Source organism: Octodon degus, unplaced genomic scaffold (genome assembly GCF_000260255.1).
Source record: "Octodon degus isolate 3935 unplaced genomic scaffold, OctDeg1.0 scaffold00026, whole genome shotgun sequence".
In the NCBI taxonomy this organism is placed as follows: Eukaryota; Metazoa; Chordata; class Mammalia; order Rodentia; family Octodontidae; genus Octodon; species Octodon degus.
Genome location: NW_004524602.1, coordinates 10485604 through 10502173, shown reverse-complemented (window position 1 = coordinate 10502173; position 16570 = coordinate 10485604). Strand labels below are relative to the sequence as shown.

Here is a 16570-nt window from a genome sequence, read left to right as displayed (position 1 = left end):
AAAAAAAAAAATCAGCCTCTGAATTTATAAGAAGACTGGTTAGATGTCCGCAGGAGGTTTCAGGCACTCATATAGATAGTGTTGAAAACTGCTGATGCTCATGCCTTTGGGACGCCAGACCCAAGCGTGCACAGTGATCACACCGCAAGTGTCTTGACTGGAGCCAAATGCCAGGTTTTCTCACACCCTGCTGACACATGACTTCCTACAACTACTCCCTTCCAAGAACACCAGTGCGTTCAGTCTTGTTCAAGGACTTTCTACTTCAGCAGGAAGACTCTGTCCAGGTTAGCTTGGTAGCAGCACTCCACACAGCACGGCCTGATTGTGGCTCTCATAGTTCCTCTGTACTTTCCTCTCCATACCTACTTAACTTTGCTCATTTTCTTTCTTGGCAATTATATAGGTGGGCAGAATTTCCAGAGTGTGAAGCAGTATAATTTATTTTCTGGAATATTAGGCAACATTCATTTTCTCAAATCCAATGCAGGAACTATTCCTTTTCTTTAGAGTCTGCAAAACAGGCCACCTTCCTATCCAACATTTCAGAATAGCTCTAGTTAATATGATGCTTCATGTGGATCAGTGGTACAGAAAGACAACTTACCTTTGTTAAGTGCTATAGGTAGGACCAGATGTCTGGACAGAACTGGAGGACTTGAAATATCAGCTATGTCAATAAATCCCACTATTTCTAAATCTGAAAGGAAAGAATCAGCATGTAATCAGTTCATGTAAAGGGAAAGTGCCATTATTTTCTATGCAATGGATTTTACAAACACATTGTTTAGGTGGAGATATCAGTATGACTGAGAAAGCTATCAGACTTTTTTGTGGAGGATTCTAATAATTTGCATTTCAATAAGCTTAAGAAATAATTGTCTTTGATTTAATGAATTTAAGTTAAAAGACAAATCAGTTAAAAGACAAATTGCTTTTGGTCAGCACAGGTGTCCAGCTAAGGCAAAAGTTTAAAGGTCAAGTTTCTACGTATAGTCAGGGATATTCAGGTCACCGTGGTGAGGGGTGGGGTATCAAAATCAAATACTTCTGCAGCAACCTCATTCAGCCTTCTTTGGAAAGGAAATGCTTCTGTGAGAAAGAAATGCATTCTCCACAAAACCAGTATGACAATAATTTTTTGTTTGTAGAAGCTGTATTAGCTGGGTGTAGTGGCCCAACCCTGCAACCTGAGCTATTCCGGTGGCTCGGGCAGGAGGACTGCAAGTTCAAAGCCCGCCTGGACAACTCAACGAGAACCTCTCAAAATAAAAGAAAATAAACAGGGGCTGGGGGTGCAGCTCAGTAGCACAGTGCACCTGGGTTTAATACCCAACAATGAAACAAACCAACTAACAAACACCTAAAGTAAACACCAAAAGTATTTGGGATTTTTTTTTTTTTTTTTTTGGTACTGGAAATTGAACTTAGGACCTCACATTTGCCAAGCAGGCACTGCACTACTGATTTAAATTCCTGGCCCACTACTATTTGTTGAGAACCTAAAATAAAGTTATAACTAAAAACTTTTTTTAAAAAGTTTCTTCTGAAAAGGGAGAAAAATATAAATATAAATACACACACATATATATACACACAAGATAGCTAAGATAATTGTACTAATAATTTCTATTGGTTTATTCAAAGCAACAATTAATATGCAATCGATCAATTTTGCATGACTGTATCTCAGACTTGAGCAACTACTTTGAAGATAATATACAATGTGAAAACCATTGTTAATTTTCTATCATGTTTTAAAATTCTGTGTCATTTTTGTTAATTCTCTTTAAAATTTCTTCCAATCATACAATTAACACAGTAACTTGAAAATCAATAAAAATTATAAAGAATAAGAGAATAACTCATTACTCATCATAAACGAAACACCTATATTTCATTCAATTGTTTCTTAATCTTTCTTCTAAGCAATACTATCACAACAGTTTCAAACATCAGAACTGGAGCAAGCACATCATTTATCTGCAATCTGTTCTTGTGACCTCCCCTAGGTGAGTAACAGATGAATCAGGACAAGCAGGTAGATAGTTTTCACTGAGTGGAAAAAGACCTCCTATATCTTTAGTGGTTTAAATATAAGCTATAACAAAGCTCATGGACTAAAGTTTATACCAAAAAGAAATGGCTTATTCACATTACTCGTCAAAGGATGGAGAGGAATTGAACTGGTCTGAAGGCAACAAACGCTGGGTGCAGCTTAATGTACTGCTGCATTGTCCAGATGGAAAGAGACGGGTGCTCTGCTTCCAGGTAGCCAACAGCTAAGAGTGTAAACCCAAAAAGCCATCCTCATTCTAAATTCTCTAGACCCAAAACAGCGAACACTCACTGCACATCTAAGTTACTTACTGAGCACCTGTGACGTGTTGGACGTTACACTGGGCACTGAGGCTGGAACAGTGACTGAAAGGCATACCTAGCCTAAGACATTGCACTCAAGGGGTTCACCTGTCAACAGGAGACAACTCTCCTCTCTACTCCTTGCCATTCCTGACTCTGCATTGCCAGTCTCAGCTAAGCACGGGTGCTGTCCATCCCAGCTGAGCAGGGTACCAGCAAGAGGGACCAGGGAAAGGCAGCACACACTGCTTTCTTTTTTTTTTTTAAGAGAAATTCCCAGGAACAGTTTTTATTTATTATTTATTTGTGTGTGTGTGTGTGTGTGTGTGTGGCCAGCTCAGCCCACCAGGGGGCGGGGCTGGCTGGCATGTGGTGCTGGGGGATTGAACCGCAGTCCCTGTGCTTTGCTAAGCTTGTTCTAAGTAGGTGCTTTAGACCGCTGAGCCATCTCACCAGCCCTGCTTTCTTTTAGTTGTAATAAAAGCAGTAAGTTTGGAAGAGTGAAATATATAACTCAGAGCTCAAGGATCATCTGGTTGAGTCCATCCACCCAGTCAATAGAGACTGGGGAAGTACAGCCCGGCATGATGATACACGCCTGTAATCCCAGCACTCATGAGGCTGAGGCAGGAGGATCACTGTGAGCTTGAGGTCAGCCTGGGGTACAAAGTGAATTCAAGGTCAGCCTGAATCACGCAGAGAAACCCTGTCTCAAAAAGACAAAAAAATACCAAAATAAAGCAAAACAAAAACTGGGGAAGTCTTTCCAGAGTCACACGGTAAGAGTCACAGAGCAAGTCTAGACGACAGCCCTTCCTTCACACAGGAATTCAGTTAGATGCTAATGCATCTCAGTATCTCTATGAAGAATCACCTCAAGGAGGTCAACGCTAGTAATCTGGCCATGATTTCCAACTGCAGCGATATGCACTAATGATGACTGAGGACTGGAGGTTAATTCATAATCACCATGAAGGATCAATAATCTGCCACCCTCTAAGCAATACATCCACAAATCCAAAGTGCTAAGGACACTAGCACCCTAGCATCAGAATATGAGATTCTTTTAAATCATCCTAGTTGATGAAGAAAGTAAAAGTCACAAGAAAGTAAAAGTAATAGAGAAACTAGGAAGCAAGTTCTAAAAATCAAATTACCTGTATTAATGACTTTAGGGATAGGATCAATCTCTTCATCCACAACAAAAGGTTCTGGCCTGGGGAACACTTGTACGTCAGCGGTTAGGTGGCCACACTTGAGAACAGCGTGGAAAGGTGTGTATGCCAGGTCTATCAGCTTTCTAGGATATGATGATTAATTGTTATACAAAGAGTAGTATGATACATAGAAAAGTCATCTTTTTTGTTTTGTTTTTTTGAGACAAGGTCTCCTTAGGTAGTTCAAGCTTTCCTTGATCTCACTGTGTACCCCAGGCTGGCCTTGAACTCACAGCAATCTTCCTGCCTCAGCCTCCAGAATGCTGGGATTATAGGTGTGTACTATCACACCTGGCTAGGAAAATAATGAAGATGAAAAGTTTGTTTTGCCTTCAAAACTAAATCTGACTGCTTGTGAAATAATATAATCTGATATTTTTTAGTGAGGAAATTTTAATTCTGAAAAGCCCAAAAATAAGGTAATCTTTGAAATTGCTAAGTTATAGTAAGAAAGTCAGTATCTATAGACATCACATATTTAATCAGGGTTAATTTAAAAGAGAGTGAACTTTCAAAAATCTCTATTACTAATCATTTTATCTGAGACATAGACAATTTGGGGAAAATGAAATAATAATTAGAAACTGTCAAATTATGACACTGGATTAGAAAGAAAGAAAAAAAAAATAGAGCACATACTTACCCAAACATAGACTGTACATTTTTCAAGCACAGGGGGCCATCAATAGTAAAAATCTGCCCTTCACCATTGTTTAAGTCTATGAGACGTTCAAGGCATTCCAAGGAATCCGTGCTCTGAAGCTACAAAGCAAGAGACACCTACTTTAAAAGTGTAACAATTACTAGGCCATTACCAGCACGCGGGGTCACAGCCACCGCGACAACACAGGCAAGAAATGGCTGAGATGCTTTTCTTCACAGCTGACTCCAGACAGAAATAAGTGACACTCACACTCAAAGTTACCAAGGGGAATGTTCAATAAAATGGCAGCATAGAGTTCATCCCCAAGTTATTTAGCAAAGATTCCCAGAAACCAGGTAGTATTTACCCAGCATCTTCCCTCCATTGTGTTTCTAACACCTTTCGGCAAGAACCATTATCGACATTTTACAGAAAGAAACATTGATGTGAGGAAAGACAAATTCACTTCCTGAGTAAATGGGAAAACCAGAAAGTTCAGTGTTAAATACCGCAGAGGAATGTCACCTTACCAAAAAAAGAAAAAAAATCAAAGTACACCTCTCTCAACATTTCTGGTGGAACAGAGATAAGAGTTTCTGAATTAGAGAAACAACTAACGCCAAAAAGTGTCAACCCTTCATGACCCTTTAGCAGGATGGATAACAGTTCCAGCAGTAATCTCAAGATGGGGTCACACTCTGAAATGCCAAAGAGCACTTCAGACCGGGAGCTGTCCAACAGAAAGACAGCAGCCCCCGATGACAGCAAGGACCACAGTGTTACAGCACACACAATAAAGCACCAATAGAACAGAAACTGGAGCCCTAAGGTTTAAACTGAAAAATCTTAGGAAAAGGTATTACCTCCTCCAAATTTGCCATGCACATGATGTACAACTTGGATGGGAAAGGGAAAGGCAGTGGAAATCTGTTGTTCTCACTCCTTTGGTTGTGAGTAGCCAGAGAATGTCGCAGTGACCCTCTACCAATGCCAAGACAGCCATCGGTCACCAGAACCACCTGTGTGCAAGGAGAGCAGGTTTATATGATCAGTTACACATGTAGAGCAACTCCACAATGCTGTCCCTGCTAGAAGACACGATGGGAACGTTCTTATCTTCCTGTAGCAGTGGTTACTTGAGCGTATGCATTATCAATTCAGTAAACCATGTTTAAAATCCTCACATTTAATTCTATTTCCTTAAATGTCAATGATCTTCCTCTGAACACTTCCAATTTTACTTAATTGTATTAAAACTAGAACCCTGTCTTTTAAAGAAGGAGTATTTAAGGCATCCATGCAAAAATAGCATAACTTACTTCACATCTGTTCCTTGGAAGTGCCCTAAGTTTGAACTTTGCCACTTTATTTTATTTGCAAAGGGCTACTTTACTTGCTGTCTCAGTTGTCTTTTTTTTGCAAAGTTTATTTTTAAAGACGGCAAATTCTATCCATAGTTAGCTAAAATGACAACTATAAGAGACATTTAGTAAAACATATGATCTTTTTAAAAAATGCATATTTAAGAGCTAGGTGTGGTGGCACATGCCTGTTAATCCCAGCTATTCAGGAGGCTGAGGTAGAGATGTCAAGTTCAAGGGCAGTGTGAACAATTTAGTGAGACACTATCCTAAAAAAAAAAAAAAAAAAAAAATTAAAGGCAAGAGATGAAACTCAGTGGTAGAGTGGCCTTGGGTTCAATCCCAAGAATTGTCAAAAATTTTTAAAAGAGTCTAAAATACACCAACAACAGATGGCAACTGCAAAACTGTCTTCTTTTTCTTCACTGCTGTAGGGCAATCCTGTGGGGCAAAGATTTATCTGCATCCCAGGGGAGGATTACTTTCGCTTTCTTTGCCTAGTGCCATAACCTGACCCTAACAAGCCACTAAGAGGCATCAGGTGCTGCACCACAAGAGGGACCCAGGTTGGCACCTGGGCCAGAGCCCAGCTGCTCAGGGGCGGGCCTCTGAGCGGCCTCGTCTTTCGGGAAGATGATCAACTGACTACAACTCCCTTTGAGGGCACCACCAACTGCTCTAGAGAGACTTTCTTCTGACACTAGCTTTCGCAGGTGCTACATGATGATAAAGGATTTTGTGTCATGTTAAGATGGGACAGACTTTACGAGATAATGAAGACACAGCTGATTTATCTAAAAGTCACAATTTAACAATTTCTCAGTTTATAGAAATATGATTCTAACTGGTTTTAATAATCACAATGTCTTGGGTCTGAGCCACTTGTCAAGTCTCAGCCCAATCAGGGACTCGCTTCCGGACCAATTCACAACAAATTCAGATTGTTTTTTTCAAAGGAAAAAAAAAAATCATCAAAGGTGTAAGACTGCATAGCACAGAAGATCTAGCTCTTAAATTTTTTTCCCTGAATTTTTCCACTAAGACCACATTAGAAAGAGCAAATAAACTGCTCCCTAGTAGCTACCAGTTCTAGAAGATACTGACCCCAGTTTCATTTATTCTGTATATTTTTGTGATTTAACCTTAGTAGTAGGTCAAGGTCTTCTTGACCCAAGAGTTTATATTTTATAAAACAATAGTTTTCACAATAAGGAAAAAATCCTTTAAAATTTAGTCTTTTTTGCCAGGGATATAGCTCAGAGGTATGGTGCCTGCCTGGCCAGTGCAAGGTCCCGAGTTTCAATTCCCAGTTCCAAAAACAAACAGAAAAAACCTCTAAATTTACTTTTTAGTGCACAGTTTTGATGACTACATCTCCATAAGTAACTATCTCTCTAACCCAGGTAAACAGTCCTAGCTACTATTTCCTACATTCTTTCTCACTTCTTTTGAATCAGTCCATACCCCTCCCTCTTTCTGAGGTGATAACAATCTTATTTTTAAAATTTTTAATTTATGGGCCTGTCAGATAGCTCAGTGGACTAAAGCGCCTGCTTAGGCAGAGGGCAGTGGCTAGGGTTGGATCCCTGTTGTGCCGTGCTGGTCCTGCCCCTGGGGTGTGCTGAGACGGCCACTGAGACTGGGTGTGGTGGCACATGCCTGTAATCCTAGTGCTTGGGAGGCTGCAAACAGGAAAATCACTACAAGTCTGATCTACATAGTGAGACCTTGTAGACCTTATACTAAATACATAAAAATAAATAAATAAATAATAATAAATAAATATAATAAATAAATTTTCAATTTATTTGATATAGGGCTTTGCTACGCAGTTCAGACTCGTAGTGATCCTCCTGCCTCAGCCTCCCCAGTGCTGGGATGATGGGCATGTGCCACGATTCCTGGTTTCGAGGCATACCCAGGGCTCTGGGGCCAGCACAGCATGTGGCACCACGATTAAACTTGGGTCCTCGTATCTGCCAGGCAAACGCTTACACCACTGAGCTACTTCCCCAGTCTAATAGCTTTAATCTTATTTTTGATTAAAGAACAAATATAGGTGACACAACTGACATTACTGCAAAATCCTGTGTTTTTCCCATAAAAAAAGTCATGCGCCAAGCAACAGCAAATTATGGCCCACAGACCAAATCCTAGCCCCATGCCTGGGTTTGCGGAGAAAGTTTTGTTTGAACACCCACTCACTTACTTATTAACCACGGCTATTTTCATCCTGTAAGAGCAGAGTTGAGTAACTGCCACAGGGAAGCCTACAATAAAGAAAGTCTGCTAATACTGTTGCAGACTCTTATGATTTTCCTTTTAGCAGTATTTGTTTTCTCCTCCTGACTATAGTACTTGTTCCCAAAGCACCTATTTACAGCAAACTCCCCATTCTTTTCTGCTGCTACGCTGCTGATTTGATGCTAATTTGGACCCACTGCGAACTCTACGTAAAGAGTAACAGCTTCTGTGACATTCATAATCTTACCTTTAGACAGAGAGGTCAGAGGGGTAAAAAGTGGCTGAATACCGTTACCTTAGATAATGAAGACAAACGTACCGTGCTGGTGTTTATAATTCTGTAGCTCAAAATTACAATCACTCCTTCCAGAGCATGCAGTTCTCAAATTCTACTGTGGGCCCTTTGTCTTCTGCAGGCATCACCCATTTGCGGTAAGTCAATTTACTAGGAAGATGCCTTCCTTATGGCATAATTTTGCTGCTTTCTGAGCACATTAGTGTGATTTAGATTAGTGTGATAAGATTAGAGTGACTTAGTACCTTCTTTAAAAATGACACCACTAGTGTAAAATGTAGTTTGTGGAAGTTATAATGCTTGCTGTGTTGCAGCCTGAAGAAAATCAAAGCACCATGGTGATTAAGGTTTTTAACTTCGGGCAACAAGAAAGAATTGATCTTTACCTGGCAAGGAATTGCACCACCCCATTCTTGCTGTACAATGTTGCAAACACCAACTAATGCTGACTCCAGGCAAGTTTTGTCGTAATCATCCATATTGCTTAGTGCTTCCTTTTCAAGTAAAAAATAAAGTTATTATTCTTTATTGTTTTATTAGAAAACAACACAAACTATTCAAAGATTGGATGTAACACAGGGGACACTGAGTTTGAGAGTCCAAAACATAGGTTCTTAAAGAAAACCAGTAAACCAAACTTGTTCAATTATAAAGGATAATTGGGTGAGCTTCTTCTGCTCCATCCTATTAAGTGACAGTGAACATTTCTCCAAGTTTCTATCCTTAAAGGGGACCCTGAAGGAAAATACTGAAGAGCTTAAAACATACCACAAAAATAATGGCAAAATTATTGAGTATTTACTGTGTCCTGAACACCATTCTAGGCCCTTTACAAGGATTTCACCATCACATTATTAACCTTCTTTGATTGAGGAAACTCAAGTACACAAAGATGAATAGCTTTCCCGGGCCTCATACCCAGAGAGCAGAGCCTGGATTTCCACCCATGCAGACCGACTGCAAGGCTCCCAGGCTTAATCATTACCCCTCATTCTTTATGTTGCAACTTTCTATTTCAGAAGGACAGGACAGCAGAAATCCTTAGCTTAGTCACTGATAAGAAAGCCAGTGCAAGCTGGGTTCACTGGTACATACCTGGAATCTCAGCTTCATGGAAGACTGAGGCAGGAGGACAGTGAGTTTCAAACAAGCAAACACATTAGTCTACAACTGAGGCCCCAACCCCCAAAACAAGAGGAAACAAATAAAATAAGCTTTTTTTCCAAAAACTGCACTAGTTTTCTTCGTTCTTTTGTTTTGCTTTGGGAAATAGGGTGTCACTAACTAGTGCAGGCTAACATTGAAGTTGCCAAGTTGCCCAGGTAGAGAACTCACTCCTGCCTCAGTCTCCCAGTCCATGTGAGGATTACACGCATGTGCTGCCATACCCAGCCTTAATTTTTTTTTTTTTTTTTTTTAGTTTGTTTGAACAGAATGCTGTAGCAAAAATGTATACTTACTAGCTTTAAAACTTCAAACTACCCTGGGTTTCTAAATTGCCTAATGATTATGAAACTGCAGCTTAACCTCACAAACACTGGCTGCTTGCCCTTAGTAAAGCACTGTGATAAGCGCTGCTGGAAAGAACGATTTTGAGGTACCAGAAATTAAATTCTTTGGCACATCACAGAAAACACCCTGGGAAGAGAATACCTACCAATCAAGGTTTTTGGTTTTGTTGTTTTGAGCCAGGATTTCACTATGTAGCTCAGGATGGCCTCATAGTGATCCTTTTGCCTCCGCCTTCTCAGTGCCAGGATTACAGGCGGGCACCCCCATGCCCAGCCCAATCAAGGTTTAAAAATGATGAATTCTTGGTTTCCATACACCAAAGCTCCTTGTTGGAGAGTAATACTGTTTTGAAGTGCTCTAGAAATAAGGCCCTTTTTTTAATATAAAGGAAAGATATTTTTCATTTTCCCAAGTTTTATGAGAAGGCAGAAAAAAAAGTAGTGTTGAATCTAAAGATGCTAAATTTTAGAAACAGAATACTGCATCCTAAGATGCTTTCCCTTCTATAGAGAAGTTCCAAAAACCAAAAAATAAAGCAGCAAAAGCCCCACCTCACAACTCTGCCATAAAAAGACAAAACATTTACTAGTTGTAGATCTTGCTTTACAGTTATACATATCAGTACCCATATACTTATTCTTAAATAATTCCAAGTCTACAAGTTCAGTGTAACATTATAATATAGTTTTGGGGCTTTGTAAAACAAGAACGTATTTTACTTTGTACCTGCAGGGTGTTATAATCTCTTGTGAAGGGAACCATCAACTCCCAGAGCGATGAAAAAACCACCAGGGCTGTAAATTCAAGCTTGTAATTTGTGGCCATGTGCTCAAACAGCATCGTCAGACCATGGGCTGCTAAGTGCTTGCGCTGGTACTCCTCAGACCCCTCGACAGACACGGGGCGGGTCATGGAAAGGGACACGTCCATTACCACCACCGTCGGCATGGTGAAGACCACTCCAGTGCTCCCAACCAGACTGCAAAGAGGCAGCTACGAGCAGAGAAATGCTGTGGAGAATAAAAAGGCCTTACCTGTTACAGGAAGGGAAACAGTGGTTCACCGTGATTTTAAGCATTTTCTCAGAAATAACTACAAGTAAACACTTTTACAAGAGAAGGCAATCTGCAGAGAATTTAGTTGCAAAGAAGCGAGGACCATTCCAGAACCATTCACTACTTGGCCACGAACAAGGGGCCACCATAAGCATTTTCACTGAAAAAGCTAAATTCAGATAGTCCTTGACTTTTATATTTTTCATTTTTACACAACTTAGTACAATAATCATACCTACACCACCTCTCCAACACTAAATTTACCGAACGACATTTCTGTTACCGCCTGGTGGTGCCACTGCACAGTATCTGAAATTGTCCATTCTTTTCTTTGCCACCACCAGCACTGTAATCAACACAGCAGTATTAGTTCAAGCCAAGAGTGGGTAACTCAGTGACTCTTGTCTCAAAATAAAATTGAAGAAAGAGCTTTTGATATAGCATGGTGGTAGAGTTCTTGCCTAATAAGCACAAGGCCCTGTGTTCAATCTCATTGAAATCCAAATCTTCTTTCCAAAGGGAAAAACAAACAAAAACAAAACAAAACAAAACAAAAAAACTAGCATGAAAAACATTTCTGCTCAAAAATAATGGAAAAAGTTCACAGATACATAGATCTGTTTATGGGATTATAGTTCTTGCTACTCTACTATTAAACTATAATGTACTGACACAATAGAAATATTATGTAATATAAATGACACAGATATACAAATATTTGTATAAAGTATTAGTAACAAGAAAAGCAGGTCACAGGATAAGTGTACACTGCTTCCAAGTGAAAAGATTCCAAGTGGAGAGCTGGGGAGATAGCTTAGGAGCTTAAGTGCCTGCCTGGCAAGTGCAAGGTCCTGAGTGCAATATTCATACAAAAAAAAAGTAATAAATAAATAAAAAGATCAAGAGTCCAGCTGGATATAAGTTAGAAATTTAACATTCACTAATTAATTTTTTTGGAATTCATTTAAAACATTCAGCAATAGCCAGGCATGGTGGCACACACCTGTGATCCCAGCACTAAAGAGGCTGAGGCAGGAGGATCACTGTTGAGTTCAAGGCCAGCCTGAACTACACAGCAAGACCATGTTTCAAAAACAAAAACCAACCAAACCACTCCCAAAGAGAAAAAACACCCTAAATCATTGAACAATAATCAGACTGTTGGTTGGTATGGTGTTCCAATCCAAATGTGTGATATTCTCAAATTCCATTTCTAAATAGGTTGCTGAGAGCCCAGAACATAGCGGTTCATGGAAACAATGTTATAAGAAGGTGTTAGGGACTCAGGTCAAGTAAGAAAAGCCTTTTATCATACAATGGCCATAGATACATTTCAAAAACAGTAATGTCTCACATGTTGGATATGTGAAATCAGAGATAAGAATTTCTGACCCCTAAAAAGTCCAAAATATTTAATATTTTGATAAAAATTAAAATATGTAATCCTCCTGTCTCATTAAACATGGATGCCAAACATAATTCACTGTCTTCAAATGACCTGGCATTGTCACTCCGAATATCAATCCTGCGCTGTCCAGCACTGTGAGTGTGGGCTGCAGAACACTGCTCTGGAGAGACACTCAAGAAAAATGAGTTCAAACCTTACGAAAGATTCTAAGAAGTTCTACAGCAAAGTCTAACTTACTAATTCTGTTTCCATTTAACCCTTCTTACATAATTGCTGTTAAGGTCTCAGGGAACAAATGTATAGAACACACAGAGAAACAATGCCTTACACGGGAGGGCTCTGCTGTCTGTTCTGTTGTGCTGCCTTCTAACTTGGATTCTAATTTGTAGCCCTTAAGTATGCCTTCCACTTTTCTCACTAATCTCCGTAACCATTCTTTTTCTTGATTTGCTGAGTTGTGGCCACCCTGGGGTGGAAAGCCAGGTAATTAAGCTTGTTACAATTGTATCCAAAGTCAAAATTAACAGGCTCTGAGAACTTGCGTATCTTCTACAGTAAGATGCATGAGCTAAGGTGTATTGACTTCGTAATATTTTGTCTACTCAGTCTTTATTTCTGTGCTAAACTTGTTCAAGATGTGAAGGCCTGTTCCACACACCAAAGACAGGGCCCAGGTCTGATTTCAGCCATCAGTGTCTCCTCTGAACTTACCAGAGTAACAGGCACCTAGTTGATGCTCTACAAATACTTGATAACGTCCAGTGAACCATCGGACATTGTATAACAGTAACTCCTTAGTAAAATATGCTACAGATTTTTATTCTGGTCAGCAGAAGCACATTTCTTTCTCTTCCTTCAAGGCTGAGATTATCAGAGATTCCTACACCTGCGACCAGGTAGTTTATTCAGCTCCTGCGGTTCTACCATACACGCATGAAGTCTTCGTTTTTAAAAGACAAATATTACGGTGAGTGCGTTCTGCGCCTATTACAAGGAGATAATTTTCACAGAGACCTAGATTAAGAGCTGAGAAAGCACTTCCGGCGCCCACGAAACTTGCTGTCAACACTGACTGACATCGGTGGCCCTGACTGTCTTCTTGCCTCTTGAAGCCACCTCCAGCTGGCTCTTCCTACAGATGAATGCATCTCAACAGTGACAGATTTATGGGAAAACAATTTAGTCCTCAGTCATGTTGTAAGCACAGGGTTAAAGAGGGAACTAAATGTTTTAAAGGCGCATTCCAGCAGTCTCGGCCTAATTAAAAATAAAGCCAAATAAAAATCCCGGCCCACCCGTCTAGTAATTTTGTTAGAACACCATGCATTCCTCACTTGGATGGTATCTGGGCCTCACGTTTCCCTACCTGCCTCAAGCCCTACCCTTTCCCATTTGTATTGCTTAAAGTGTGTCAGACAGCTGGGGATGCTCCTTCTCAAGAACAGCCTACGCCCGGGGATAAATCTTAGTTGCCCGACTTCGCATCAAACGCCAAGTCCCCTAAAATGAATGCTAAGTCTCCATCAGGTACACACAGTTCTTCTCTGGAGTTGACTGAAATACAGAGCGTCAGGAGTTTCCCGCGGTAGCCCTCCGTCCACGGCTCCCTGCCAGCTGACTTGCCTCGGGAGCTTCCCGGCGCCGAGACAGCTTCCCTTCTAAACGTCCAGCCTAGAAACACACAATTCCTACATTTGGATCGCAACTGAAGGAAGTGCTTTTACCTTTAAAATCAGTCAAAGGCATTTGAGACCTGAAAATCTCTCCTGGGAAGGAGCGCGCCAGGGCAGGGGGCCAGGGCGAGTTGCGCACGGGAGCTGGAGAGGCCGCGGGACGGGGGAGCCGGGGGCAGGCCCCGGGACCGGCGCCCCGAGACGGCGCGGGGCGACTCCCGAGGCGGCGAGAAGGCCTGGCGCAGGCCCTGCTCTGTTCTTCGCTCCCAAGCTTTTCACAAAGAGAACCGACGGGAAAGAAAAACAGCCCCGGCAGCCCGGCCTCCCCACTCACCCCGCGCCCATCGCCGGCCACGGTCCGTCAGCTTAGACTTTCCGACCGCGCGCCACAGTAGGAACTATAGGGCCGCGAGAAGAAAAGGACCTAGGGCTTCTCGGGCTGTGGGGCGAGGCTTCTCGGGCTGCGGGGCGGGGCTTCTCGGGCTGTGGGGCGGGGCTTCTCGGGCTGCGGGGCGGGGCTTCGCGGGGTGCCGGAGGGTGGGGCCTTCGAGGACTACCGAGCTAGGCTTCAAAGATTGAGGGGCGGGGCTATGGCTCAGGTTGGACACTAGGGGGCGTGCCCTTCTCCACGGGTACCCCTGTACCTTACCTTTTCCTCCTCCCCGGCCGGCCGCCAACTTCGCAGAGCCCTGGCGGGGCCTCTCCCTTTGGCCTTCTCTCCTGCGGGGCGGCCCTGCCACGTGTTCATACTTCTGTGCACACAGCTGCCCCAGCCCATCCTCACTGTTCTCTCTTCTGAGCCGATCCACAGAATCCTCTTCCTACTCTCAAACTAATTCCCTGCAGAACGCTGTACTCACTAAACACTGCATATTTTTTTAGTTATCCTGAGCCCAGTTTTCACCAGACTCTTGATGTCCTCTGCCCGGGTGCTTGTATTTCTCGTTTCGTTTTTTTTTGTACTGGGGATTGAGCTCAGGGCCTTGCACTTGACAGGCAGGTGCTTATGCCGCTGAGCTATCTCCCGGGCCCCAATGTTTGCACGCTTTTTGAGACAGGGTCTCACTGTGTAGTTTGGTCTGGGCTTTGGGCTCACCTTGTAGCCCAGGCTGGACTTGAGCTTACCTGTGTCTCTGCCTCCCAACTGCTAGGGCTACAGCCCTGCGCCGCGACTCCGGGCTGTTTCTCCTATCTTTAAAGGAAGCAGACAAGTGAGCCAGTCACTTCTGCCACTCAGGCCAAGGCGCTGTGCAGAGAGGTTTGTGCCTAGGCTTCACTGAAAGGTCTCTCTGGTCACCTTCTGTCCCCACGTGGCCTGTGCCTTAGTGAGGTTCTGGCAAGAGCACCATGTGACTTTCTGACCCTGTAGTCAGCCGGCAATGCCTGCTTCCTTGGATGCCTGCATTCCCTGGGGAGTTTTATTTTGAGGTCAGGGTTGTGCCACATGGTTACAGGCAGGAATCTATCTCTAACTTCCAGCTGGTGTCACTGGGTGGGATGGGTGATGGGACAAGGAAGGAGACTGCTTTAAACTGGACAACTGAGGTTGACTTTTTTTTGGGGGGGAGATTGAAGCAAGGTCTTGTTATGCAATATGTAGGCTCGCCTTGAACTCATGGTGATTTTTTTTTTGCCTCAGCTTCCTGCCTCAGCCTGCAGAGTGCGGGAATTTCAGGCATGTCGCACCATGCTCTGCCCAAGTCTGACTTTTCACAGCTGGCCCAATTTTTGCACTCGTCCCTTCACTTCTGTATATCAGAGAGAAAGACTACAGAGTCTGGTGACATCGTCAACAGCAAGGAAGGCCTCAGACCTGCAGACTGCCTTATGTGTACCTGAAAGCTTCTTTCTTGAACCTGGCATGTCTTAGGATCTTACACCGCTTGGGCATCACAGGGTTGTAGTGAGGAGGGCGGCCTGCTGGTTACTTGGTCAGAGTTTCCTTTTTAATTTAATTTTTCTTATTAGAGCATGTTAGTAATGGGGGTGGTGGGGGTCGTTCTGGCAAAGCGGTACACACCCTTAACCCATCCTGCTCATTTCCCTCTTACCTTCCCTTCTCCATTTCTCCCCCGTCCCCTAGTCTCCTTTTCCTTTCCACAAGTCTGCTTTCCAGCTTCCTGTCATCTCTCCTCTATCTAAATTAATTAATTTGGTTGGTTGGTTTCTCATGTAAGAGAAACTGTGCGATGTTGACCTTTCTGAGTTAGGCTGCTTCCACCTAATTTCTGATCTTATGTTCTGAGACATGTGGCCAAGAAACTGCAGGCGAAGGGTTATGTCATTATCTCTAACGGGCGATGCCTCGGCCCAGGGTTATTGTTCATCTTAATTCCTTTCTCATCGCTGGGACAGATTACCTGACATCCACAATTGTAAGGAGGAACGGTTTATTTATTTATTTATTTGTATTTTTTAGGCAAAGGTCTACAGGGTGTTCAGGGTCTTACTACTAGATTGGACTCGTAGTGATCCACCTGTTTACAGCCTCCCAAGAGCTGGGATTACAGGCGTGTGCCACCACACCTAGTCTCAGTTGCCATCTCAGTGTGCTCTGGGGGCAGGGCCAGCATGGCAGGCCTGGGGATTGAACCCCCAGCCCCTGTGCCTGCTTGCAGGCACTTTAGTCTGCTGAGCTATTTGGCTGGCCCTAGGAACAGTTTATTTAGCTCACAGTTTGTAGAGGTTTCAGTTCATAGTCAGCTGGCTCCAAGGCATGGTGGCATGGCAGAGGGACCTGGAAGAGGAGAAGCAGCTCAGAGCATGGCACTGGAAGTGAGAGACCACCGGAGGAGGGAAGG

General features: G+C 42.7%; 1 protein-coding gene across 3 annotated transcripts in view; it reads right to left on the bottom strand.

Moving 5' to 3' along the window:
- Ints14 (integrator complex subunit 14) overlaps positions 1-14194 on the bottom strand; it is a 30735-nt gene extending 16541 nt beyond the window's left edge. Inside the window, exons 1-7 of one of the 3 annotated variants that reach the window (XM_004628806.2) lie at positions 14104-14194; positions 10360-10643; positions 8508-8615; positions 5085-5240; positions 4222-4340; positions 3519-3661; positions 608-700 (exon numbers count right to left, since the gene is read on the bottom strand). In XM_004628806.2, coding sequence (XP_004628863.1) covers positions 608-700; positions 3519-3661; positions 4222-4340; positions 5085-5240; positions 8508-8615; positions 10360-10581 — 841 coding nt within the window. In that variant the 5' untranslated portion in view covers positions 10582-10643; positions 14104-14194. The other 2 variants (XM_023712574.1, XM_023712575.1) reach the window with 2 other exon arrangements.
- Between the last annotated feature and the right edge of the window lie 2376 nt (positions 14195-16570).